General features: G+C 38.0%; 1 protein-coding gene across 28 annotated transcripts in view; it reads left to right on the top strand.

Annotated features, from left to right (window-relative positions):
• KDM4C (lysine demethylase 4C) overlaps window positions 1-25452 on the top strand; it is a 460147-nt gene that overhangs the window by 393128 nt on the left and 41567 nt on the right. For 17 of the 28 annotated variants that reach the window (XM_072728386.1, XM_072728383.1, XM_072728385.1 and 14 more), the window contains one exon: window positions 5573-5758. In XM_072728386.1, the coding sequence (XP_072584487.1) occupies window positions 5573-5758 (186 nt within the window). Of the gene's footprint in view, window positions 1-5572; window positions 5759-24478; window positions 24530-25452 lie in introns of all 28 variants that reach the window. The other 11 variants (XM_072728376.1, XM_026001369.2, XM_026001365.2 and 8 more) reach the window with 1 other exon arrangement.

Below are 25452 nucleotides of genomic sequence, written 5' to 3'. Positions count from 1 at the left end.
GGCCTATGTGACAGGGGTCAGCAAACTAAGGTGTGTGCTTGCTGTTAGAAATAAAGTTGTACTAAGGCAGGAAACCACAAATGTTGGAGAGAATGTGGAGAAAGGGGAACCCTCTTTCTCTGTTGGTGGGAATGGGAACTGGTGCAGCCACTCTGGAAAACTGTGTGGAGGTTCCTCAAAGAGTTAAAAATAGATCTGCCCTACGACCTAGCAATTGCACTGCTGGGGATTTACCCCAAAGATACAGATGCCGTGAAATGCCGGGACACCTGCACCCTGATGTTTATAGCAGCAATGTCCACAGTAGCCAAGCTGTGGAAGGAGCCTCGGTGTCCATCAAAAGATGAATGGATAAAGAAGATGTGGTTTATGTATACAATAGAATATTACTCAGCCATTAGAAATGACAAATACCCGCCATTTGTTTCGACGTGGATGGAACTGGAGGGTATTATGCTGAGTGAAATAAGTCAATCGGAGAAGGACAAACATTATATGGTCTCATTCATTTGGGGAATATAAAAAATAGTGAAAGGGAATAAAGGGGAAAGGAGAAAAAAATGAGTGGGAAATATCAGAAAGGGAGAAAGAACATGAGAGACTCCTAACTCTGGGAAATGAACTAGAGGTGGTAGGGAGGTAGCAGGGGTTGGGGGTGACTGGGTTACGGGCACTGAGGGGGTCACTTGATGGGATGAGCACTGGGTGTTATTCTATATGTTGGCAAATTGAACACCAATAAATAAATTTATAAAAAAATTTTAAAAAAGATAGACATTAAAAAAAAGAAAAAATAAAGTTGTACTGAAGTACAGTAAGTCATCATTTGCAAATTATCTGTGGCTGCTTTTGTGCTACAGTGGCAGAGTTGAGTGTTTGCAACGGGGACTCTATACCATATAAGCCTAAAATATCTATTATCTGGCACTTTAAGAAAAAGTTTACTACCCTTGGTTTGTTTACACATAATACAGTGGCATATTTGGGTTTAGCTCTGCCAATATAAAACGTTTTTTCCCTTTGTGCTTGTTTATTCCGCTTCTGTTTCCTTCCTTTCGTGTCTTTGTTTGAACTTATTATTTTTCCTTATTCTGTTTTGTTTTTCACATCATTAGGTAATTGATACTTTTACCCCTGTCCCAGACAATTCAAGAACGTTAGAACATTTTAAATGTCCTTTGCCACTTCTTTATGTGCTTAAATTGTCATCTTTTCTAATTCTCTATATTTGAAACCCAGAAGACATTACTATTACTGTTTATAAAGTCAGTATTCATTTAGACTTATCTATATATTTAGCATTTTGGTTGCTCTTTACTTCACACATACATCTATCTCATCTTTGTATATGGAAAAGAAAAGAAAAAGGCTTTATGTTTGGCCTCACATTTGAATGATAATTAGGCTGAATATAGACCAAATTTAATTTTCCTCCGGAAACTGAAGACGTTGTTTTGTTATCTGTTAGCATTCACCGTTGCAAATTAGAGATCTAATGGTAATCAGATTTTTCTCTTTTCTTCTCTGGAAGATTTTGAGATTTTTCTCTTTTTATTTTGAGGTTAATATGTGTGTAGGTGATTTTTTTTTTTTTTAATCCTACTTGTTGGGCTTTTTTTCAAGTCTGGAAAATTTCTGTTATTTCCTCTTTTTTTATTCCTCTAAGATGCCTTTTAGAAAGATAATAGAACATCTGGATCTATTTTCCATTTTGCTTAGCATTTGTGTTCTATTTTTTAAAATTTTCTTCTGTGTTCTGTACAATCTCTAGGCTCCATATTCCAGTTGCTAATTTGACCTTCAGTGGGATACAATCCAATATTCAGCACATCTTGATTTTTTTTGACTGATATTTTGAATTTCTTTACTATGTAGTTGTTACTTATTTTCTAATTAATGAGGTATATTTTGGAATCTCTATCATTATATACACTTCACCTCTTTTCAACTCATTTTGGACTTCCATTTAACTTGACTCCTTAGGTCAGATATTCTTCTATTTAGTAATCATAGCACCTCTCATTTATTTTTGTTTTACCTCAAATGATTGTGATTTTGAAAATCTGGTTATATTTTAGTTGTGCATGGTGTGTACACTTTTTCCTTCTTCAGCCCAAATGAGAATCCACTTATCTTAGTGGTGAATAATGAGTCAGATTTTAGGATTGGATTCAGATCAAAGAGGATTACCTCACTGTGGTTAATGATTGGGCAGGATGGACCATCGGCTGGTCCAACAGTGGGGTAGTTTGTCTTTTAGGTTTTTGCTTCTACTCTTGGCATTGGCCTTGCCAGAACCATCTCCTCAGAGGTACCAACTAACAACTGTTTGCTGGGGATATGCTCCCTGTCGTTACTTGCAGTTTTTCTTGGTAGTACTATTATGGTTTTACTCTTTTTCCTTTATCTTTATGTAGGGATTGGAACTGGGAAAGTTGTAGCACAGGCTGAGTCCATCATCTTGATCCAATCAGCCATGTGTTTTCTGAAGGCCTTCTTGCCTTCCTGTCTTGCCTCCAGGCATAACTCATTGCACCAGTCATTCAGGTTCCATATAGGTCTTTATCTCTACTTCTTTCAATGTGCTTATTACATTTACATTGTACCATTGCTAAGAACTATTTGTCCTTGTCTTTGCCCTGCTGAATTAAGTTCTGTCGCCCAGACATGTGTAGGTATCAGATTGCCACAGATGTTTCATCCAGGATACAGAACAACTGGTTTAGTAGCAAGCAAGTGAAAATGGTGTTTGGAAATACAGCACAAACTGTACTATAAGGTACAGAATGGCTCCCCTAGTCCGTTTTATGTATTTCTCTATCTCCTCAAAAACCTGGTTGCTGTTTAAGTCAGACTTCCCAACTCTATGAATAAACATCTTCCAAAGCATCAAATTATAATAGTCTGACATTAGGTTGACTTTGTAAGGATACTGGTTGTATCCTTAGAAATGCCCACTTCTCATCTTCCTGGGAAAGGAGAGGCCTTCCCTTATGAGATTCCAAGAACTGAGTCCTCACTGGGCTTAAGTGTATTATCTCTGTTTCCTTTGCCTTTCCTGGAGGTCCTCTGTTTAATTAGGAAGTTGATGGTGGAAGAGGCTGGAGTTACCAATTCATTAATTAGCTTAAGTCATAATACTCTTTAGTACTCTTTTTTAAGCTTTCATTTATTCATTCATGAGAGACATACAGAGAGAGGCAGGGACATAGGGAGAGGGAGAAGCAGTCTCCCTGCAGGGAGCTCACCCAGATGCCACCCAGATGCCTCAGTCTTTCCTACTCTTTTTTTTTTTTTTAAGATTTTATTTATTTATTCATGAGAGACACACATAGAGAGAGGCAGAGACACAGGCAGAGGGAGAAGCAGGCTCCATGCAGGGAGCCTGACGTGGGACTCATTCCTGGGACTCCAGGATCAGGCCCTGGTCTGAAGGCGGCGCTAAACTGCTGAGCCACCGGGGCTGCCCAGTCTTTCCTACTCTTAAAAAAATCCTATTTAATTAGGAAAATGGGAAACCATTTTTACTTTCAGATCTGTCAATATCTGAACTTAGTCAAATGCTGCCCTTCAGGTAGTATGATTAGGCTCTTAAATGATTATCTGATTATGTCTGGGGCTCTTGATACGAGTTTTTCCTATTATATCTGCCATCACATATCTAAAAATTGGAATTGGCAAAAAAAACCCCAAAATACCAAGAATTACCAAGAATGTATTGACACTGATAGCAACAATTGCTAAGACACCTAGATATTAAATAATGCTTTTATTCAGATTATAATGGGTCCTATTTCAGTTCTGTGGTTCTGTGGTGTGTGTGTGTGTGTGTGTGTGTGTGTGTGTGTGTGTGTGTGATAATCAGCTAAGCCACATCCTTAACTCCCACTTAAAAGTACTTAATTGTACATTGAATCCGGGTGTATAAAAATGCCTGGCGTGTAGTGCCCTTATGGGGACTAGTGAGAAATAAGACTGCTCAGATAGACTCTAAAGGCCTATTATAAGCTTTTCCCTTCCATGTCATACTGTTCCTTCTTTCTGGAATGTTTTGGAGATAAGGAGAAGCCTTTGAAGGACATTTAAGCAGGGGGCTGACACTGGATTTATGTTGTAAAGAGATCATTCTGGCAGGCCTGTGGAAGATGAATAGAGATGGAATAAAAGACCAATAAGAAAGGCGTTACTATGCTGGGTACCATGGGCAGAGGCAGTAGCAGTTGGTATAGATGGGCAGGGAAAGATCAGAGCAAGACTAAGGTACAGAATCTAGAAGACTAAAGTTGCTGATCAGATAGATGTGAGGACAAGGAAGAGTTAGAAGTTAAGTGCACATTGACTCTTACAGGTATGTGATAAAATATTATGATCCCCAAAAGGCATTGAGTTTAAGTACCTTTTCTGTCCCGGGAAGGAAAATGTCCCTATAAAAGAAGAGCAGCTGTGCCAGTATTTGATCAGATTGTAGACCTTTTTCATCCTTAGGAATGAAAAGTCAAAGCTTTTTGATCATTCTATTTTTTCTGCTTTCTAAACCTACCCTATGTTGTTCTAGAACCATTTTTTTTCTAACCCTAAATAATTCACTAATCGTACATTTAGTGAAGCTGTTTGATTTTTTCCCATCTTTCATAACAAATATATTGATAATATATAGGGCTAATAGTATGCAATTTAATTTTTATTTTTATTTTATTTTATTTTTTTAAATTTTTATTTACTTATGATAGTCACAGAGAGAGAGAGAGGCAGAGACACAGGCAGAGGGAGAAGCAGGCTCCATGCACCGGGAGCCCGATGTGGGATTCAATCCCGGGTCTCCAGGATCGCGCCCTGGGCCAAAGGCAGGCGCCAAACCGCTGCGCCACCCAGGGATCCCCTGCAATTTAATTTTTAGATTGTGATAATAATTATTGCTTTTTATTTTCATTCTTTCTTCACCAGGCATAGCAGCTATAGAAACTTAACAAAATTATGCCCTTTGGGGTGATTTTCAATTTTCTCACTTTGGGAAGCCTATTTTAATGTCAATCATGAAGGGTTCAGATTTGTATTACTAAACACTTGAGCCTCTAGTTTCCACATTGGACCATTAACACTTTACAGTTCCTTGACTATCTCTGTGCTATTTAGGGTATTTCTGAAGACCTCATCTAATTTAGGAGAGTAGGTACCTATCTTCCAAACCCACATTTTATCTCTTAATGTACCAAGAGCCCTGCCATGCAGAAGGTAAAAGAGAAGTAACTGAAGCATTCATGGGTAATTTACAGGAGCACCCTTGGAGTCTTTCCTCACTGTGCCTAGAGAAGCATATGCAAAGAGTTTGGCTTTCCTAACCACAGGAAGTATTTCAACATATGTTTGTTTGGTAGTATGTGACCATCAGAGTATGTTTCATTAAAAGTATACAACTTATATTGTCACAGTTGCTCTCATCACTTGGTCCTCTGGAGGGTCAGGACATGTTGATATAATCAGTTCTGCCCCTCCAATAGCTATTATTCTGTGAGGCATGGAAGTCGGCTGAATTACAGAGTTTGAATTGATGTTCTTTGTTTTAACCCTCCAGAAATGCATCTTCTGCAGACACCGGGTTAAGAAGGTTTCTGGAGCCTGTATCCAATGTTCTTATGGCCGCTGCCCAGCCTCCTTCCATGTCACGTGTGCTCATGCTGCTGGGGTGCTGATGGAGCCTGACGATTGGCCATACGTGGTGAACATCACATGCTTTCGCCATAAGGTCAACCCAAATGTGGTAAGGTCCTTTCTTCCTTCCATGTTGCCAATACTGCATATATATTCTCTCCTGTACACTTCCCAGGGCTAGCGTGCTCTACTCTGTAATGTTACTCATTGTTGACATGTCCAGACTGTGAGTTCTCTGAGGGCAAGGATCATACGTTATTATTTACTAGTATTTGCCCAGGACCCATCAGTGTTGTGGTCCATGTACCTATACATTCTGGCCTTTGGGTTTTATTTCATCTCTTCTAGAAGAAACACAGAACAGTAACACAGTAAAAGGAAGGGGGCAAGTGATCACAGATATTTGGGGCCTTGCTGCCTGAGGTAGGATAAGCTAGGTGCAGCATGGAGGCCCTAAGAAGAGTGAGGACAATTTCAGAAAAGCAGAAATGTAGAAGTATAGAGGTCACTTTTTTCTGCCTTTTCTACTTCACTCAGGACTGAACCTTTTTCTGGACAAAGAATGTGCAAGTAAATAGCATGTGAATTTAACTATAGTTTCCCTGTTGTTGGTAAATGGAATCTTTCATTTGTTTTAAAAGTTTAGAAAAATTAGGACAGTGTGGAGATGGCTGATACGCCTTTGTTACTTTTCCAGTTAACTGTAATTGTTTTTGGCTGCCAACAGGGAGCAGCTTTGCTAACTTGCTGCCCTTTGCTTCCCTGGGAGGGCTGGCCAGACTATTTGCATCCTAACATACTTGTCCTATGTCTCTAATAATCTCCTGTGAGCAGCCTGCCAGGTAGTCAGTATGGACTTGGGGAGCCATGACCCATACACAATAAATCTCCTGGCTTTTTAATGATTCCAGCAACTTCCATTGGCGCCTTGAGAGATACTTGATGTTTGTGGGTTGGGACTTTGTTTGTATGTGTGTGAATGCACAAATGTACAAAATAACATCACCAACTGTCACATCTATTTTGAAGTTACTTTTCATGTTTTAGGTGACAAGTTGCGTATTCATTCATTCATACTTTTTCCTTACTTAGTTTCTTGAATTGATGGGTTTTTACTAGGAATAGTGTTATATATTCAGCAGAAAGTACATTTTAGCAACTTTAAAAAAATTATAGTAATCACACATTGCATTACTCTGGTGCTTTGCCATTTATAATGTGTGGTCAATAGCATTACCTCATTAGATGACACATGGGAATGCATTTTGAGATGTGAACCACCTCATGACCTCTCAAGTCAGAGTAATTTGTGTTCACACTTGGACTCTCCCAGCAACACATGTGCAACTTTGTGCACGTTCTTATCTCTGAACCTCAGCTTACTTGTCTACAAATAAAGGCATGCCTGTCTCACTATGTTTTCAGTCCATGACACAGAATAAGCCCTCAGAAAATGAAAATTGTATTATTACTTTCTCTTTCACTACTGTGGCTGCTGGCTTTGGTGCTACAGTTCTATATGAACTGGGCCACATGAGTAGTATTACTCATGGATAAGTAGTATTACTCAAGGATAAGAAACCTAAGTGCAACAAGGTTCAATTCCTTGCCCAAGTGGATTCAGTTAATGAGCAACAGGTGCTGGAATGTAAATGCTTTTTCAGCACATTCTCTATTATTTGTTGAATGACTCCAAGCCTTGAATGGTGCTAGAGGTGTTCATTTGAGGCTTTGCTTGGGATCACACATTCTTATTTTAATATTCCAAAGCTGTGCGGTTAACTGATGATTATATTGAAGTTGCTATTAAAGAGATCCAGATGTTTAATCAGGACTTCTTTCCTCCTAATTATGATGTGTGGTTCAGTCAGGTTTATGTTACTAATTGTTTCATAAATAATGACCAAAAGGAACATCTACTCTCCCCTATGAATCCACTCTAAGTTTGGTATACTTTGTGAAACATGGGGAAAACATCGTATAATTTATATCAAATGGCAGGTTTTCCTTATGAAGGTAAAATTTTAGTGTTTAAATTGTTTTTGCAAAGTTCTCTGGCAGGAAGCACTATGAATCCTGGATTTCCAAAATATATTCCTGGTAGCTATTACTTATTCATTATTCTTCAGTTGGACTTCAAGTATGGATTCTTACCCAAAATGTTTGACAACTAACCAGAAGGAGTTCATAAAATCTGGTAACTTTGGTTAAGAGCATGTGGATCACCTATTGCACTGAATATGCTTTACTTTTTCAAATTAATTCCAGTATTTCTCTTTGTGCAAACTGTATATGCCAGGGGTTATGCTCTCAAGAGTTGGAACTATAGTTTGGCTATATTTTCACCATACCTTGATTATTTGGGAGTAGTGGGCAATTGCTGAATCATAGCAATGAAAACTATAAAATCAAATTCAGATGAACTCGTCAGTCATTTTACAGAATAGAAGACACCTATATAGTTTAGGTGAAATGAAGTATGAAGCTACAATTGCATAGCTTAGGATCTGCATTTTTACTCTATGTTTTTTTTTCCTTTATTTTTTTGTTTCTCCCCATTTTTTGTTTTTTTTGTGGGTTTTTTCTGCACCAAAAGGACCATTTTAAGGCAACTTCTACTCTTCCTTTAATGCCAAAAATACTCTAGATATACTGGCTTTTTCAGTGTTATTGAACATAAAATCATTCTGGATAATAGTGTAAAAATCTCATCAGATTTATTATAATGCTTCTTCCATTAGATGATAAGCACCCTTTCAATTGAAAATGTGGTATTTTAGGGGAGCCTGGGTGGCACAGTTGGTTAAGCATCTTACTCTTGGTTTCAGTTCAAGTCATGATCTTGGGGTCATGAGATCAAGTCTCTTGATGGGTTCTGCACTCAGTGTGAGGTCTGCTTGGGGTTCTCTCTCTCTGCCCCTCCCTGCCACATGCTATCCCTCTCTCTCTCTCAAATAAATAAATAGGGACGCCTGAGTGGCTCAGTGATTGAGCATCTGCCTTCAGTTTAGGTCGTGATCCCAGCATCCTGGGATCAAGTCCTGCATTGGGCTCCCTGCAGGGAGCCTGCTTCTCCCTCTGCCTATATCTCTGTCTCTCTCTGTGTCTCTCAGGAATAAATAAATAAAATCTAAAAAATAAATAAATAAAAATAAAATAAATAGATCTTTTAAAAAAAGCTAGTATTTGAAAAAATATGTAGCTTCCAAAATCTTAAAGATATGAATATGTTACAGAAAGTGCACAGCTAATCCCTGTTATTTTAATCTAAATTTTTATATGTATTTTTTCAGTGTTTTTGTCAAGCATGCTGTTTGGCACCTGCTGTCTTTCAAATGTAAGATTTCATTTGTGTGTGCATGTGAATGTGTGCATGTGTGTTTATGTTGTAGTGTTGTGGCACTTGACCACCCACCCTTGGCCATGATTTAGTGTGAACTATTTCCTGGGTCTATTTCAGAAGGTTCTATTGGATGTATTGGATGTATTTCTAATCACTTATGTGGATGTTACACAGATGTTTGTAAGGAAAAAAACCAAAGAACACAATAAATCATAAAATGGTTTTGAAACTAGGAGCCTTGAAAACATATTCCTTCTTCAAAGGAAACAATGAGCCACTCTTAAAGTAAATACTTCCTGGAAAGTACAGCTACCACACAGGGTCTGTCTCCTCACACCTGAGTAAACTAGAGGGTGTTCAATGAAAGAGACACCTGAATAATGGAGGGCAATGGAGGTGAGAAGATGACATGTACACATCTTTTTGTGGGGGCAAATTACTTCCATAAACCTTGTTGGATTAGAGTATTCCATATATGCAGTGTTGGAGCACTAAAATCAGTTGCACTTTATACATTAGTTCATTACAATGAATAAAGCCTTTTTAATAAATACCTTGTATGAGGTACATCATTTTTGTCGGTGCCCTCTCCTCTTGAAAAATATGACATTTGAGAAGTTTGTTTCTTTCATACTTATTCTAAGTTGTGGCTATTAAGATGGAGACAGACACCTATTCAAAAAAGTGAAAGAACTTTTATAGAGAAAATATTTTGGGTATTATTTTATTCAATATTATTTTAACTCAATTATTTTTAATTAGGTCATTATTTTAATTAGATTATTTAGCTAGGTTTAAGTAGTATTTTGACTAGCTCTTTGGCCACCCATGGAAACTGCTTGGTATAAATTTGTTACAATAATGCTCTATGCTAAGGAATAGGATTAGTGGAAAAGAAAAAGAACTGATATTTACTGAGCATCTTTATGTCAAGGGTGTGTCAGATACTTCATAGGTGCACCTTACTTCAAAGCAGTGTTATTGATGTGGATAATGGAAAGTAGTGGTTATGTTGGCTTCCGTTTTGGTAGCTCCTACTCTTTTGTTATTCTCCCCTTCTGGCCATTCTTCATGTCTTATTCTGGCATTCATCCTTGTAATAGAACTTTAGGCCTTGTTTGGCACTTACTTTTTTCCCTCAGCCTTTGGGTCTTCAGGCCAGCTCCCCAGGCAAGCTTCAGTGAACCCCTTCTGTGTCATCACTATGTGTGGCTCTGGACAGGATCCATGTTGCACTGGATCTGGTGAAGGGCTCAGAGCAGCATGGCTATATAGCTAACCTTTGGTGGTACTGGAGTGAAATACCTGTCAAAATTAATAAAATCTTTGCTTGGTTTGTAAAAATAGCTCTCACTTTACCAACATGTAGAATGATGGATGATCAAAGCTTCTAAATTCTAAACTCTAGAATGGTTCTTAATCACAGGAGTATATTGTATAGCATAATATACTTCCAATATCAGTTTTTGAGAAAATGCATAATGACAAAAAACCTTCCATCTGATTAGCTAAGGACATAGAAATGTACTGGAAATGTTTTGATCAGGGAGGGTAGAAGTGCATGCAACCTATCCTCACAAAGCTTCCCTGGGCTTTGTTTCTCTAGTGAGTATACATAGTTGCCTGTGTGTATAGTGCTGCCAGATATGAAACAAAAGAGCTATCACTCTGCCACAGGCATTTATACTTTTATCCATGTCTTTTATTTTATAAAATGTTTATAAACATGAAGTTTTTAAGCCAGAATCAAGGTCAAGAAGGCCACGTATTCTACTAGAGGAAGAAGGTAGACTCAGTTCCCATATGGGTACTGGAGCAATATCTCCCTCCAGTGTTCTACGGTTCTAGAAACATTTTTTCCTGGAGTCTACCCCTGTATCTGTTTTATGACTCTTAATCCAGTTAGTTCCAATAGGCATTTTGGTTTGAAGACCAAAATTACATCTCACCATATGTTGCATTTTACTGTATGGTGCCCCTTGGGCCCTTAATGGGTGGTCATAGGATTATGTTTTTGTAATCAGGCAGCATTTATTTAATTCACATCAGTAGGTAAGACTTTGCTTGACTGTACTTTATATTATTTGACCCTTTTGAGCATCATTTTGGTTTATAGCCTTTTATAGACTGAATGGGTACCAACTGACTATAATTTTCTTCTTGTTGCTTCTGTCACACTTTGACCATTTGGAGCCTCTTCCAGATGAATTTATTTTCCTAATTTAAAACCACTTCCAGACATCTTTGAAATTGTTGTTTTATTTCAATAAGAAATAGCAAAATCATCTTGATTTCCTTATTTCAAACATGGAATCAATGACTCATCAAGGAGCCCAGGTTCTTTGTTATACGTGCTCTATTAGAAAACAAATTTGGAATGAAGGATGCTTTTGATTTGTTTTGTTTTAGATTTTATTTATTTATTCATGAGAGACACAGAGACATAGGCAGAGGGAGAAGCTCCATGTGGGACTCGATCCCAGGGCCCTGGGACCATGACCTGAGCCAAAGGCAGATGCTCAACCACTCAGCCACCCAGGTGCCCCTGAAGGGTGTTTTTTGTTTTGGTTTCATGAGAGCACCAGCTACTTTGACAATGGGGCCATGTTTGTGACAGAGCAGGAAAATAATTTTTTTTTTCAAAAGACCAAGGGTTTATGTTTATATGTCCAATTTTTTTCTGTCTTTAATAAGTTTATTTTTATATTCCAATTTGAGGGCTTATTAATATGCTTTTTCCTGTTATCATTAACTGGTCATTTGATGTCACATCATAGGTTGTCATACTACATGTGTTTATATTATGTTGCTGATAAAAATTTTAGGGGTCTTTGTTTTCTTTTCTTTTTTTGATTTTACCATTGGATCAAGTGTCATGGAATTGGCTTCAGCGGTTGTATGTCTAGACAAATCCCACTTTCAAGCATCACCTAAACACCTCTTATCTAAAACAACAACAACAACAACAAAATCCTGTCTTCCTTTAAGGAATAGTAAAAGCAATGAAAATATATGGCAGTAAGTATTATAACACCATTGATACTACCAATTATAGGATTTTCAAAAAAATATAAAATTTTGATGTTTTGTTTTGTTTAAAATTCTTTTAATTTTCAGTGGGCATAGAGCCCACTACCTTGTCACTACCCACTTGTCCAGCACCAGAGCTCCTTATTATAGCCCATTATTCTTTAGAGGGTGGCCTTTTGATTCTCAGCTCCCTTTTGTTATCCTTTCAGGATAGTCTCCAAACTTGAAAACGTTTTAAACTTTTTTGAAGAAAGGATGCAATTGGGGTGGAACCCTCATAAAATGTGACCCCATTCCAAGATTTTAAAATGAACTGAAACTAAGGAAATAAAGCCACTTTTTAAAGACTTTCGGGATTAGAGAGAAACTGTTTCATAACAGATTGGCCATGCATACTGCCCACCTCCCCTTTCGTATCTTAGCACTTATTTAGCCAGCTCATAAAAAATAATCTAGGCACAAAGGTTAGTTATGGAGAACTTCAGTTAGATTGCTGTGAAAGTGTTCAATTCAATATATAGGGGACCATGGAGTGTCTGGAAATAAAAACATAATTTTTTTTAACTTCTCAGCCCAACTTTAAACATTCTTCCTGACATGCCCTCATTCACACACCTGTTTTAAGCAGATGTACTTTTTTGAAGAAATGATGATAAACATTTATTCAACATAAAACTTGAATTGTGTTTTGAAGACTTTACAAGTATTATATCATTTAATCTTCAATACACAAAGCACCATTTGTAGCAGGTACTATTATTAATCCCTTTAACAAATGAGGAAATTGAGGTGAAGGGTATTTGAGTTTCTATAATATATATTACCATAGATAGTAAGAGGAAGAATGGTCAAAACCAGGCACCTGATTCAGTGCCCAGACTCTTAGCTCCTATGCTCTATTACCATAATAAGATAGGCTAAACAAAGATAGGGATAAAATGTTCTGGGAGCCCAAATAAGGAAGCCACTAATTCTATTAAAGGCAGTCAGAATTCACAGAGAGGGTTACAACTATGGGAGTTTTGTCTCTTCTAAGTGCGGCCTTCTAATGCCAGAAAGTTTGCTTTGGCTCCAATAAGGTTGACAAATCAAACTCAGCAATGAATTGACTCCATCCTTTCTTTTTCCTTTTTATTTTCCTTCCTTTAGTCTGGATCTCAATGCTATGGCTCAACTCTGTCCCTGTCCACTTTTAGTTTCTCTCCCAATCTTTTTTTTTTTTTTTAATTTATTTTCTCCCAGTCTTTTAAGGAAGGGAACTAGAATATAGCTAACACTCATCTAAAAATGATCTGAATGGTCTTTTTCTATCTCCCAGATTTGGGTGTCTTTGTATTTTGTTGGCAGTAGAATTGTTTTGGTGGATGTTTTTCTTATAACAGTTTAGAAATTGCTAACTCCCACTCTGTTTAGTTAGGTTTGCTATAACTACCATACTCTTCTCAGACTTGTGCACAATCATCTAGTGTTTGTATATGGTTTTTTATTCTACATAAATCATTTTCTAAATGCCCTGCTGACTTTGCACTGATATTGAAAAACAGTATTCTAGGGACACCTGGGTGGCTCAGTAGTTGAGCATCTGCCTTCTACTCAGGTTGTGATCCCAGGGTTCGGGGATCAAGTCCCGCATCAGGCTCCCTGTGGGGAACCTGCTTCTCCCTCTGCCTGTGTCTCTGTCTCTCTCTCTGTGTCTTTCTTGAATAGATAAATAAAATCTTTTTTTAAAAAAAAGAAAGAAAAGAAAATTCTAACCCAAGAAAAGATCTGGAGTAAAAAATTCTTAACAGTGATTTAAAAAAAATACAGTGGTGATTCAGGCCTGTGTCTGGTCAGTCTTCCTCAATCAAACATACAGTAAATAAAAGAAATCCCTTATCCTTTCATCAATAGAAATGTTTGGTTGCCATCTCAATTCATGTATCCTAGGTAACGGAAAGTTAACACCAGCTCTGTCTGGGAGGAGAAATATTTAGCAGAGACATTTTAGAATAGTTACATTGGGAATGAATCTTCCCCTTGTTTACTTTATTATGTAAAACCAGTGAAAACATCATTTTACTTAATTTTATAGAGAAGATGAAGTGTATCCTATTTCAAATTTTTCTGCCCTCTATTCAATACCCCACATTTAGTTTCCTCCTCCTACTTCTGTAGCCATTTCCACAGGAAGGGTGGGATCAGTGAGCACAGAGCTTCTCTCCCCCATGCGTTTTGTCAGGAGAAAAGGGCTTGAGTGGACCCGAAACAGAAGATGGGACGGCCCTAGTGTTTAGTCACTGGCCCTGGCTGTGAGGCAGAGAAGAGAGATTCCGCTGACACTCTGCCAGAAGCTCCTGGTTGTGCCCTCACAGACTCAGCCAGAGGCTCTTCTGCCTCAAATTGAGCCGTCTTCAACTTACTCTTCTGTCCTTCCCCCCTTTCCAGGTCTTTTTCAAAGTCTGACCCCTTATGAAGGGGCCGGTCCCAGGTCACACACCATCTGCAGGGGTTTTAGACCCATTTCTGATGCTAAGTGGTATTTCAAGGGGTTTTGAATCTTAGGGAAGAGAGAACAGATGCCTCCATTGCCGATTCCAGGTTTAATCAGCCAAGGACACAGAAACTGGTCAGAATGGGGAGACCATGCAGACAGAGCATACAGGATGTCTGGGGGTGGTGCTTCTGCTATACCTTGTTCCCTATTGAGGCTACCGAGTTGTGGCAGTGCCTGCATGGAGTTAGCTGCTGCTGCTGGATCTGAATAAAAGTCATATTTTGAGACCATGCAGTTGCTCTTTATTAAGGATTTATATCTCTCTTCTAGAAAAATTCACCTTTCAGAGTCTGGGCCTTTCCATTTAAGGAAATTCTTGCAAGCAATCAGTTCTTGAATCAGATACAGAGTCAGCAAGGCCACATCCTCATCTATGGATAGAGAGCAGTGTAAGGTGCCAGGTGGTACAGAGAAATATCTCTTCCCTTAGAGTAGCCTTTCTCCAAACTTTTATTTCTGATCCTTTAATCTGGTTGGATAAAAGAACATTATCTCAAATATATCTCCTGGAAACAACCAAATGCACTGGAAAAGTGTTAGAATATATATTGTGTGGGACATCTTATTTTACAAATAGACAGTACTTACTCTTGAAGGCCTGAGGAGCCCCTGAAATAACTTTGAAGCCACATGGAAGGGCTGAGGCCTTACATGGTTTTAACATGAGTGTTAATAGTTACCTTCTGTAGAGCCTTGATTAATTTAGATCTCTTATCTGACAGCTTTGGTTATCTTCATCTCTCTCAAAATGTGTAATAATGTGTGGCTTCACAGAAAAGAATGTATTGCTAAACTTTTTATTCTGGCCGCAAATGAATCCAGATTTTATTTTAAAAAAATCAAGAAAGATTTGCATCTTGGTGCAGGTGTTTGTTTTTTATCACAAAAGCAGACTCATCAGAATCCCCAGGAGAAACTTGTTGGTGTTGTCTTTCCTCCTTGGCTCTGTTATTCCCGTCACACAGCCTGCATGCAACCTGGGAGCCAGTCAGCAGACCTAGGCTTGCACTGCGTGGAGGAGTGTTTTCATGGCACAGTTGATAGTTGGCAACTTAAAAGTACCATACATACTGAAGAAATCAAGTCTTCCTCTCCAAGGACCACTTACCTGGTTTCATTTTTTAGTATAGGTAAGGTGTGTTTCCATGTAAAATGCTCGCTCACTTTTTCACAGAATTGATGTATCTCAGTACCCAGAAAATTTTAAACTTTTCAGCAATTTAGTCTTTTTAAAAAAAAATAATATAATTGAGGCATGCATTATTGTCTGATAGCTTGTTAAGAAAATTAAGTAGTGACACTAATCCCATATTTTAACATTGGCATTAGAGTGAAGCACCATGGATACAGTGGAGAAATACAAATGGAATGTGTCAACAGACAAAAGGAAAGGGTATTTGACATTCTAGCATCTTGTAAAGCATAAGCGGCAGAGTTTCTTAATTCCTTCATGTAGAAAACAGTAATTATATGCCATAGTCATAATGAAATCCATAGGTACTGACAAAATATAATGAAAGTGTAACTTTTTAAGACTATTAACTGCAAACAGTAGAAATGGCAATTAAATACGTTCCAACATTTCTATCTAAAAAAGTACTCTAGGTCAACATTATATGTCTACTTTCAACAAACATGATGTATAAAACTCTGGATTAACTAAAAAGCCATTGTGCGGTCTCTTGGCAAGAAGCCAGTCAGCCTGGGGACATCCAGCTTCTCTGTCCTTCCTTTCTACAGGATGTTGGTGGCCATCTTGGGGTCTGACAATTTCACACCTGGAAATCAGTACTACTTTTCTTTCCAGGCAAAATTAAATGGTTTCTTGACCATTCTATTTTCTTTCTTTTTCTTTTTCTTTTTTAGATTTACTTATTTATTTGAGAGAGATAGTGCTTGAGAGTGAGCACATAAGGTGAGGGGCAGAGGGAGAGCGAGAGTCACAAGCAGACTCCACACTGAGCACAGAGCCCAACACGGAGCTTGATCTCATGACACCAAGATCACAATCCTGAGATCATGACCTGAGCTGAAACCAAGAGTCAGATGCTCAACTGATTGTGCCACCCAGGCGTCCCTCTTGACCATTCTTTATCTGAAATTGGCTTGTTTTCTTTGTGAGATGCCATGCATTCTCTGTTTATCCCACATCATATGTAGTGGTCAGTGAAATTATAGAGGGCAGTATCCAAAGAAATATAAGAAATTACTGTTTCTACATTTTAAAATAAAGCATTCTTTTCATTTTTTCTTTGCAGTGTTACCGAGATGGCATTCAGAAGTCTTTGCTTGGGGCAGGAGGCAAGGAGAAGTGAAATGCTCTTTTTTTGTGGGCATTAGATATCTTAATCTATTACTTTCCATTTTATTTGGCCCTCCTTGAGTATTCGATAAGCCTTTGGGTTAAATTTGCTCCCCTCCCCTCATACTTTTCTCAGGAATTAGGAGAAAATACAGAATTTCCAAACCCTTATATTCAGTACTTTTCATTGTACCTTCAAATCTGTTATAACCATTATCATGTGTTAGACTGATGTCCTCACGAGATACTGAGAAGTAGCTTTGGCCGAGGCTGTGGGGACCACAGAGATTAACGTTAGCTGATATTTGAGAGAACTTGGGGGCCATAGGCATGAAACTGGAAAGGAAAGATTCCTGCTAGAACTTCTCAATTTTCCCCATCCCTTCCTGTCTCCACAAGAACCCCCACACGTCTCTTTTTTAAGCATGGTGTTGGGCACATAGATGCATTTAATTAACACTAGATAAATAGATGGGTATTCGTTTTCTTGATTAATAATGGAAAGATTTTGTGGGTTTATCCTCTTTGACTAACATTGGTGAGGTAACTAGGCAGATTCTGCACTTATGCTGTTGTGATGGGCAGTAGAAAGCTTCTGGCTGGCTTTTCTTCCACTGTCCCTATGGCTATTTCTCCTGAAATTTCAAAAGAAACTTAGGAATTTTCCAATTTCAAGATCTTTCTCTCTCTCTCTCATTCATCCCCTCCCTCACACACACACACACACACACACACACACACACACGCACTTTCTCTCTCTGTCCCTGTCTGTCTCTCTCTCCCCGCTTCTCCTCCCCCTTTCTCTTTCTCCCTTTACTTCTCTCTTCTCTCTCCTCCTTTCTCTCCCCCTCTCTTGCTCATGCTCATATAACTACTGTATCTTTATAGAACCACAATTGCCTTTCACACTGTCATTTTCTCTTCTGTTCAAGGGGACCACCCTCCTTTTTTGGGAGCAGTGTATCAATGTAGATAAGGTGAATAAAAAATAATATAATAGCTAATATTTGTATAGTGCCTTTTATAGTTTACTGTGTACTTTCATACATTACTACATTATCTCATTTGGTCCGCACAGTACCACTGCACTGGTATCATTTTTGTATGCAATTTACAGATGATGAAAAGGCACTTCAGAGAGGTTCACCACTCATTAAAAGATAGAGAGTTTCCAGGTCATCAGAGTCAGAGCATCTGTGATACTTCATTTAGACTACTGGTTTGGTAGTCACTTTTCCAACTTGAGACTATGGCTTGGATTAGCTTACATGACGTCATTATTTACCTGAGTTTTCTTCTTGGTGGCATGGAAAAACTATAAAACCATTTAATTAATCTGATTTATTTTGGTTTTCCTTGATAAGAACACTTTTCACATGTATTTTAGCTATTTTTAATTCATTTTCCAACTGTATTTGAGATTTAAAAATCCTTATTGGCAAGAATTATCATTTAGTGACACTTATTACTTTTCTCTGTTGAAAATGTCTCATCTGAAGTAACTTTTAAAAGTTGTTGTTTTACCTTATAACTGAGCCACTACTTTTCCTTCTCCTTCCCAAGTTATAATTCCTTCACCATTGTTTTTTTTCCAAGATTACTTTGAGTATATTAGTCTCTTCACATATTCATATAAATTTTAGAATCAGCTTGTTAATTTCTACCCATGCACATGTGCACATATACACACACATACACACAGCCTACTCTGAATGTCTGACATTTTTGTTGAAACTGTAGTTCTCTCCAGATTTTACTATTGCTACCGAAGAAGCCAGAAGAGTACCTGAAATGTAAAAGCCCAAGGCAAAGCATCTGAGGGCAGGCATCCAGGGACTCCCATGTTCAGTAGCAATGAATGAGGTTGGTTGTGACTTAGGAGGAGCTCATGTCAAGTCCCATCTTAGCAGTGGGAGGCTTCCAGCTCCACCAGCCTAACTGATGTGAACTTACCTGTCTGCTGTTTTTGAAGTAAGTTGTTTACTATTCAGAATAGAAAGCAAGTGGTGCCTACCTGTTGAGAGTTTCCTACATTAACCAAGCGAGCATCTAAAGATGGTTCTCTCCTGTCCAGTCCTCTTCACTTACCTACCAAACAAGACCTCTGAGGTGAGCTAATGACTCAGATGGGAAAGAATTAGTTTTTTCTCAGTATCTTCTGCAGCCTGTTAATTATACTTCTATAGACATTAAAGTGAATAAGACCTTAAATCTGCTAGGAGGGCAGCCCGGGTGGCTCAGTGGTTTAGCGCTGCCTTCAGCCCAGGGCCTGATCCTGGAGACCCGGGATCAAGTCCCACGTCAGGCTACCTGCATGGAGCCTGCTTCTCCCTCTGCCTGTGTCTCTGCCTCTCTCTCTCTTTCTCTCTGTGTGTCTCTAATGAATAAATAAATAAAATCTTTTTAAAAAAATCTGCTGGGAAACTGCTTAACACCATTTCCCACTGTATTATAGGTTTGTACTTTAAAACCCACAAGAAATAAAAATACATGTGAACAGACATGTAGAAAATTAAATACTTGTGACATTTTTATAAGTCTGCATGCGCATTTCTGCTGTTAGAGCAATTATTTCTCTATGAAGCCCGAGGTATTTAGGTTCTTCTGGGTAGAAGATTTTTACCTAGATCTTGTAATTTTACAAAGAAAGCTTTCATTATTACAAGGCAAATTTATATGAGTGACTTCTGCATGAGTTTAGTAAAAGAAGAATAGTGTGTATTTATTTACTCAGATCCCTCTAGGAATTAGAATTAGGGAGAAATAATTAGGTTGAGAAGGTGAAGGAGTTACTGAAAATAAATAGAAATGTCCTTTTTGGCCTGTTCATTGGATAAGTTACTTCATTTCTTCAACTCTCCAGCTTTGCTGGCTCTGCATGTACTATTTTATTCAGATTTACACCCTTCATTAACATTATTATGTAGATAGAGAACCCAGTCAGGGATTTTCCCTAAGATACTATCTCTGCCCATGATTCATCTGGTCAGATGGTAGGCGACCCTTCTTCAAGATGTAAATGCAGCTGAGCCTTTTCTGAGTCTGATTAGAGAATCAGTAGATGGATTTTCCTTGCTTCTGCCTTTGCTTGAGAGGGTCTTATGTGAACTAACTGCTCCCTGCTCTCAACCCAGTGGGGAGAAGTGCTATTTGATAATGCAGTGCACACTCCAACCTCAGTACTTAAGTCAGGTTCTTGTGTCACTTTAGGTCACCCAGAATTATTACTCATAGTGCCTCCATAACTTCACCCTTCACAGAGATGCCTTCATTCAGTTTCATTTTGCTGTGTCCTTTTATCTTCAGTGTATACAAGCACCATTAAATAAATAATATTGTTGTAATTTTTTATAAGGCTGTTAGAAGGTTGACGGCTGTGCCTTTAAATATTCCAGGTGGTAAAATCTTTTTTTATACTTTAGTATCAAGAAAAATTTGTCTCTTAGAGGATGAGGAAAGATTTACAGTTATTTTCTACTAACTCTAGCTACTATTTAAACAATTCTGTTAGTTTTGAGGCAGTGGTGGCATTAACAGTTTATGTGACTCTGTCCACATAGAAAACACATTACTATTGAGATCTCAAAATATTGCTTATGTTCTTCACAACTTTGAAACTAGAATATTAATAGGTATTAGACCTGCCACTAGACATTCGTATTTAATACATTATTAAAGAAGCAAAGATATTACACCACAAATTTGTTTTTCAGTATTGTTTCAATATAATTCATTTCTTTTGTAGTCTTTGTTGCTTTATTTTATACATTTAAATGTATAAACATTTAAAAACATTGTTTAAAACATTGTTCTGAGTAGATGCCGACAGGCTCACAAGGTAGCCAGGGGTAGGGGTTCACAGCACCAAACCCTGTTGCAAACAGCCTCCCTGATGGGTACAGGAGCCTCATGTGTCCTTCAGACCTGGTTCAGATGTTCCCTATAGTGAAACCTGTTGAATGGTCCCTTCCTGTGCTCATCTGGGCATTCTTGATGACTGCATTTTGGTCAGCTATGTCTCTCCTACCAGCCTTTAATCTATTTGAGAGAAGAGACTTTCTTATTCTTTTATTTTACTCTTCACCTAACAAGGTGCCTTACTTGTAATGAGCACTCAGTTATTGCTTATTTAAGTGCCACTTTTTTCACTCAGTGTCCATCCTTGCATTGCTTTTCCTCTTTGCAATACTTGCTAGCTGGTTCTTGGATCTTTGGCTCAGAATTTACTGCCATAGTATACTCATCAGGTAAGCAGCAATGATTTCTTTCATCCTGTTTTGTCAACACTGGCTTTAAATTTCTTGGAATTAACCTATTTGATGTTGGCATACCTTTAATGAGCCAGTCCAGGTATTAGGAACATAGTTAGACATCTTTTTTTTTTTCTTCAAGTATGACTATTTATTTCCACATCAGTAGAATCTTGGGAAAGTTAGAGTGCTATGTAATTAGGACTTATTTCTTTTCTAAGCCCAAACCTGACAGCAACATAGTGGGAAGAAAACTCTTGTACATTTAAACAATTGGATCCTATTATTTGGATCCTGCCCCTTAGGGGTGATAGGATGCGAGTATAGCAAAGAGTCCTAGAAAGATTTGTTGAAGGGTTTTGTTTTTGTTTTGTTGTTGTTCTTGTTTTTTTAAATAGAACCCCAAACCTGAGAAAATTTATCCATTTTTCTGAAACAACATGTCTTAGGAATCAATGATAGTTAAGTACAAAATAAAGGCACCTTTTTTGTTATCTCATGCCTGACCTAAATATAAGAAATACAAGTTAAGTCAGATGAGATTTTATAGCTAAATCTGTGTTATCATTCCACTTTACAAAGTGTTCATTTCAAGTCCTTCTTTTATCTTGTTTAACTGAAAGATAAATGATGAATGTTGTCTTTTCTTAATATTTTGGCTTCTCTTTTTTTGAGCATATCGGTTAAGTAGACCTGACTGTGAATTGGTTGTTATTAAAATAAGTTAGAAACTTGCAAGGACTTTTCGATTTTATTATATTTAGTGTTTCAATAATAATTAAAGAAATATATAATAGAAAGTACAGAGAAGTACATGAAAGAAGCAAATAAAATTCCATTACCTGGAGTTACATATGCTAGTGGTTTGGTATATTTTTTCTTAGTATTCTTTTTTCTTGGTTGTGTGTGTGATAAACCATCACAAATGATTAAAACAATGTTAAAACAATGACAGTTCTTTAGCTTGTGATTCTGTAGGTCATAGATTTAGGCTGGACTCAGCTGGGTGGTTCCCCTATTCCCAGGACAATTGCCTTATTCATGTATGGTCAGCTGCAGAACAGCTTACCTTTTCCTGTCAGGTTTCATGTCTAAGGCCTCAGCTCTGGTCCATGTGATCTTTTACCTACCAGTAGGATAACTTGAGTTTACTCACATGACAGAGTCTAGGGCCCCTAGAAAGAAACAGCAAAAGTGTGCCTCTTGAGCAAAGGCATTGAATTGGCATACTTCTGTTACATTCTTTCGGCCTAGGTAGGCTAAGGCATGAGGTAAGCCCAGATTTGAAGGGCAGGGAAATAGCGTCCAGCCCTTGATAGGAGGAGCTGCAAGGTCATTGAATAGATGTAAAAACAGGAAGGAGTGAAGATTTATGGGCATTTTTGCAATTTACCACAGTGTATGTATATGTGTTGTGTGTACGTACAGAAAAATGGACTGCATGTTGCAATTATACATCCTACATTTTTCATCTCCAGATAGGTTTCAAATCCAATTTGCTAATTGAACTCTGAGTAGACCAAGGAAAATGAATGCTTTCTTACCTGAGAAGTATCTCAGTGGGTATGTGGAACAGAGGACGTGTTCAATAAGCCTGAAAAGAAAGAAAAAGAAAATGTAACTTCTTTAGGCAAGTGCTTGAATTCCATTAGATCCATTTCCTGGTAGGTTTTATTTCTCCTCTGATTTCTGTCCAGATTTATTCTCCTCATTGATGATACAAAGGCACTCGAGATAGGAGAGTGCCTGCCTCTTGGCCTCATGTTAGCTTCTCATCATCTCTGAGATCTTGGAAAAGGCCCTTGACTGTGTACCACAGCTACTTCATCTATTTAATGAAAATAACTATCTCACAGAGTTATTGGGAGAATTTAATTAACACAGGTATATGGACGTATGTTGGTAACTCTACATGTATAATTGTGTCCAAGAACTCTGATGCTTTTGTGAAATGTCTGTAACATTTTCTTAACATTTTCTCCCATCCTTAGCATTTCAAACTGACTCTAGCTTTATTTAAAAGAAATTGTGCTTTTTCCCCTTAAACCACTGTTTGTTCATTTCTGTTTATTTATTTTTGTTCATTTCTGTTTAATGCATGTTGAAGGAAATTTAACTTTTACAACCTTAGCCTGTGTACTAATCTTCAAAATACCATAGACATTTCTATAATTTGATGGAGGCTTTTGCATCATGTTTGTCTTCTTTGATCAGAAATGACAATGTTAACATCAATAGATTCTTAGGCTTTTCTGACAGGAAATGTTTTTGAGAATGTATAATCAGTTAAGGGCATGCTTATCAATAAATAAATTTTCCCTGCAAAAATAATCAGAAATCCTATCAAAATAGCACTATGGACAAAATCTCTTTTCCTTAGTACTCCCCATGAAATGGTCATGCCTGATGCTCATGGAAATTTTTTTTAGATGAAAGTATTTACTTTTTGTGCTGACCATCTTTCCAAATAGCCAGTTGCATAAAATTTAGGTCCTAAATATGAAAAAGGTGGTTGTAGTCTAGAGTCAACCTTTCCTCTGTCAAATTTGTATCATTTTTCTCTTCCCCTGGCTGACAACTTCTTTCCAGACCCTGTGTATTTTACCATAAACCTTCTTTATTCCTTCCCTACCCACATATATGCCTACCCACCCCCAAGAAAGATGAACATCTTCCTAAACCTTCCCTCCCTTTTTTTTTCTTTTCCCCTTTCTGGGCTATGAATGATTAGAATTAGTCCTCTCCCATTTTGAAAATGTGTCTGTACCCATCCTCACAGTTTGTTCATTCATTTTTAAAAATTATTTGTTCTTTCAATCATTCATTCATTCATTCATTGTTCATCCTGCAGCCACAGTGTTGTACGTGCTGTTCTGGGTACCGTGAAGAAAAGACTTGTAGGCGTGGCACTGATGCATGGGTTTTGTCCTGTTGTAGGAGGAACAGTCAGTGAAAGTGTCATTTGGGCAGGGCTTTAAGAGAGTTGCAAACAAAGTTTGTGGGAGGATTGGAGGTGGGGGAGGAGGCCTCCTTGTGCCTTCCTTCCTGAGGACCATAGCTTTGTGCCTATGTTTGGCAAGAGTTAGAAGCAAAGGAGGTAAAGAGCAGGACACTGATGGTTTGGGGCTGGATTCAGCCTTGTTATGTGAAATCAGGGTGCTGCAGTCATATACGCCAATTACTGCAGATGGCAGAGAAGAGTGGCGTATTAACCTGGGGCTAGGGCCTTAGGTAGGTATGTTCTCCACTTATAAACATGAAACCAGTTAACAGTTGTTAAGAACCAATTGCCCATAAGTCTAGGTAGTTTATGTACTTTATCCTGTTTTTATAGGAAATCTTTAATGTAAGTATTATCCCTTCTACAGATGAACAAACTGAGGCTGATAAAGGTTCAAGATCACAAGATCACACAGCTAGTAAGTAGCAGAGCTTAGAATTAAAATCCAAACCATTTTTTCCTTTGAGGGTTAATTCCAATTTTAATAAAATATGCACAAAGGAACTAATAATACCATAGTAAAATACAGCACTTGCAGTCTTAAACAGGAGTGTTTTTAAGTCATTTTGACAAAGAGGAATGTCTGCAGAAAGCACAGCCATTGTCACTCATGGCCACTGTGTATGGTCACACATGGTCAGCTGTGACCTGTACAGTCTTAAGTGGTTGTGGGCCAAATGTTGGAATTAGATACCTGCAGACTGTGCTTTTTACTCATTTTCATTATGATATTTGAATTGTGTTCTTACTTTAAAAGTTTAGATGTATTTAAGGAGGTTGGGTAGAGAAATGAAACAGGCAACTAGGTAATTATTTCAGCAACTATAACATACTGTGGCCTAGCTATTAATGATTTTTACATCACAGGTGTCTGGCTGGCTTAATCAGAAGAACACACCACTCTTGATCTTGGGGTTGTGAGTTCAAGCACCATGTTGGAAGTCAAAATTACTAAAAAGAAAAAAAAAACTTAAAATCAAACAAATGATATCTACTTCAAGCATAGTGCCCTTAAATCACTATAGCCTTCTTACTGTTGTCCTTTGTCGAGATGTTTATACACCTAACTACACCTAAAGGCAAAGAAAACTTCCCCAACCAACCCAGTCTACACTGGGGAATGACATCAAAGAGGAAAATACCCTTTTATTTTGTTAGGCATGTGAGAAACTAGATGGCAGAGCTCAGTCTACAACTAGGAGACTGTAGGAATATGCTTGTTGGGAGGGAGCCACCCAACCAACCCAGCCCTCCATCCAAATCGTGAGCATTTGTCCTGAATTCCTTATTCCAGGCCCTCGTCTCCCACCTGGCCCATCACAGTAAGTTCCCCCCTCACCT

This window comes from Vulpes vulpes, chromosome 12, assembly GCF_048418805.1.
Source record: "Vulpes vulpes isolate BD-2025 chromosome 12, VulVul3, whole genome shotgun sequence".
NCBI classification, from domain to species: Eukaryota; Metazoa; Chordata; class Mammalia; order Carnivora; family Canidae; genus Vulpes; species Vulpes vulpes.
The sequence above is the reverse complement of the archived record's forward strand: the minus strand, read 5'-3'. Positions and strand labels throughout refer to the sequence as shown.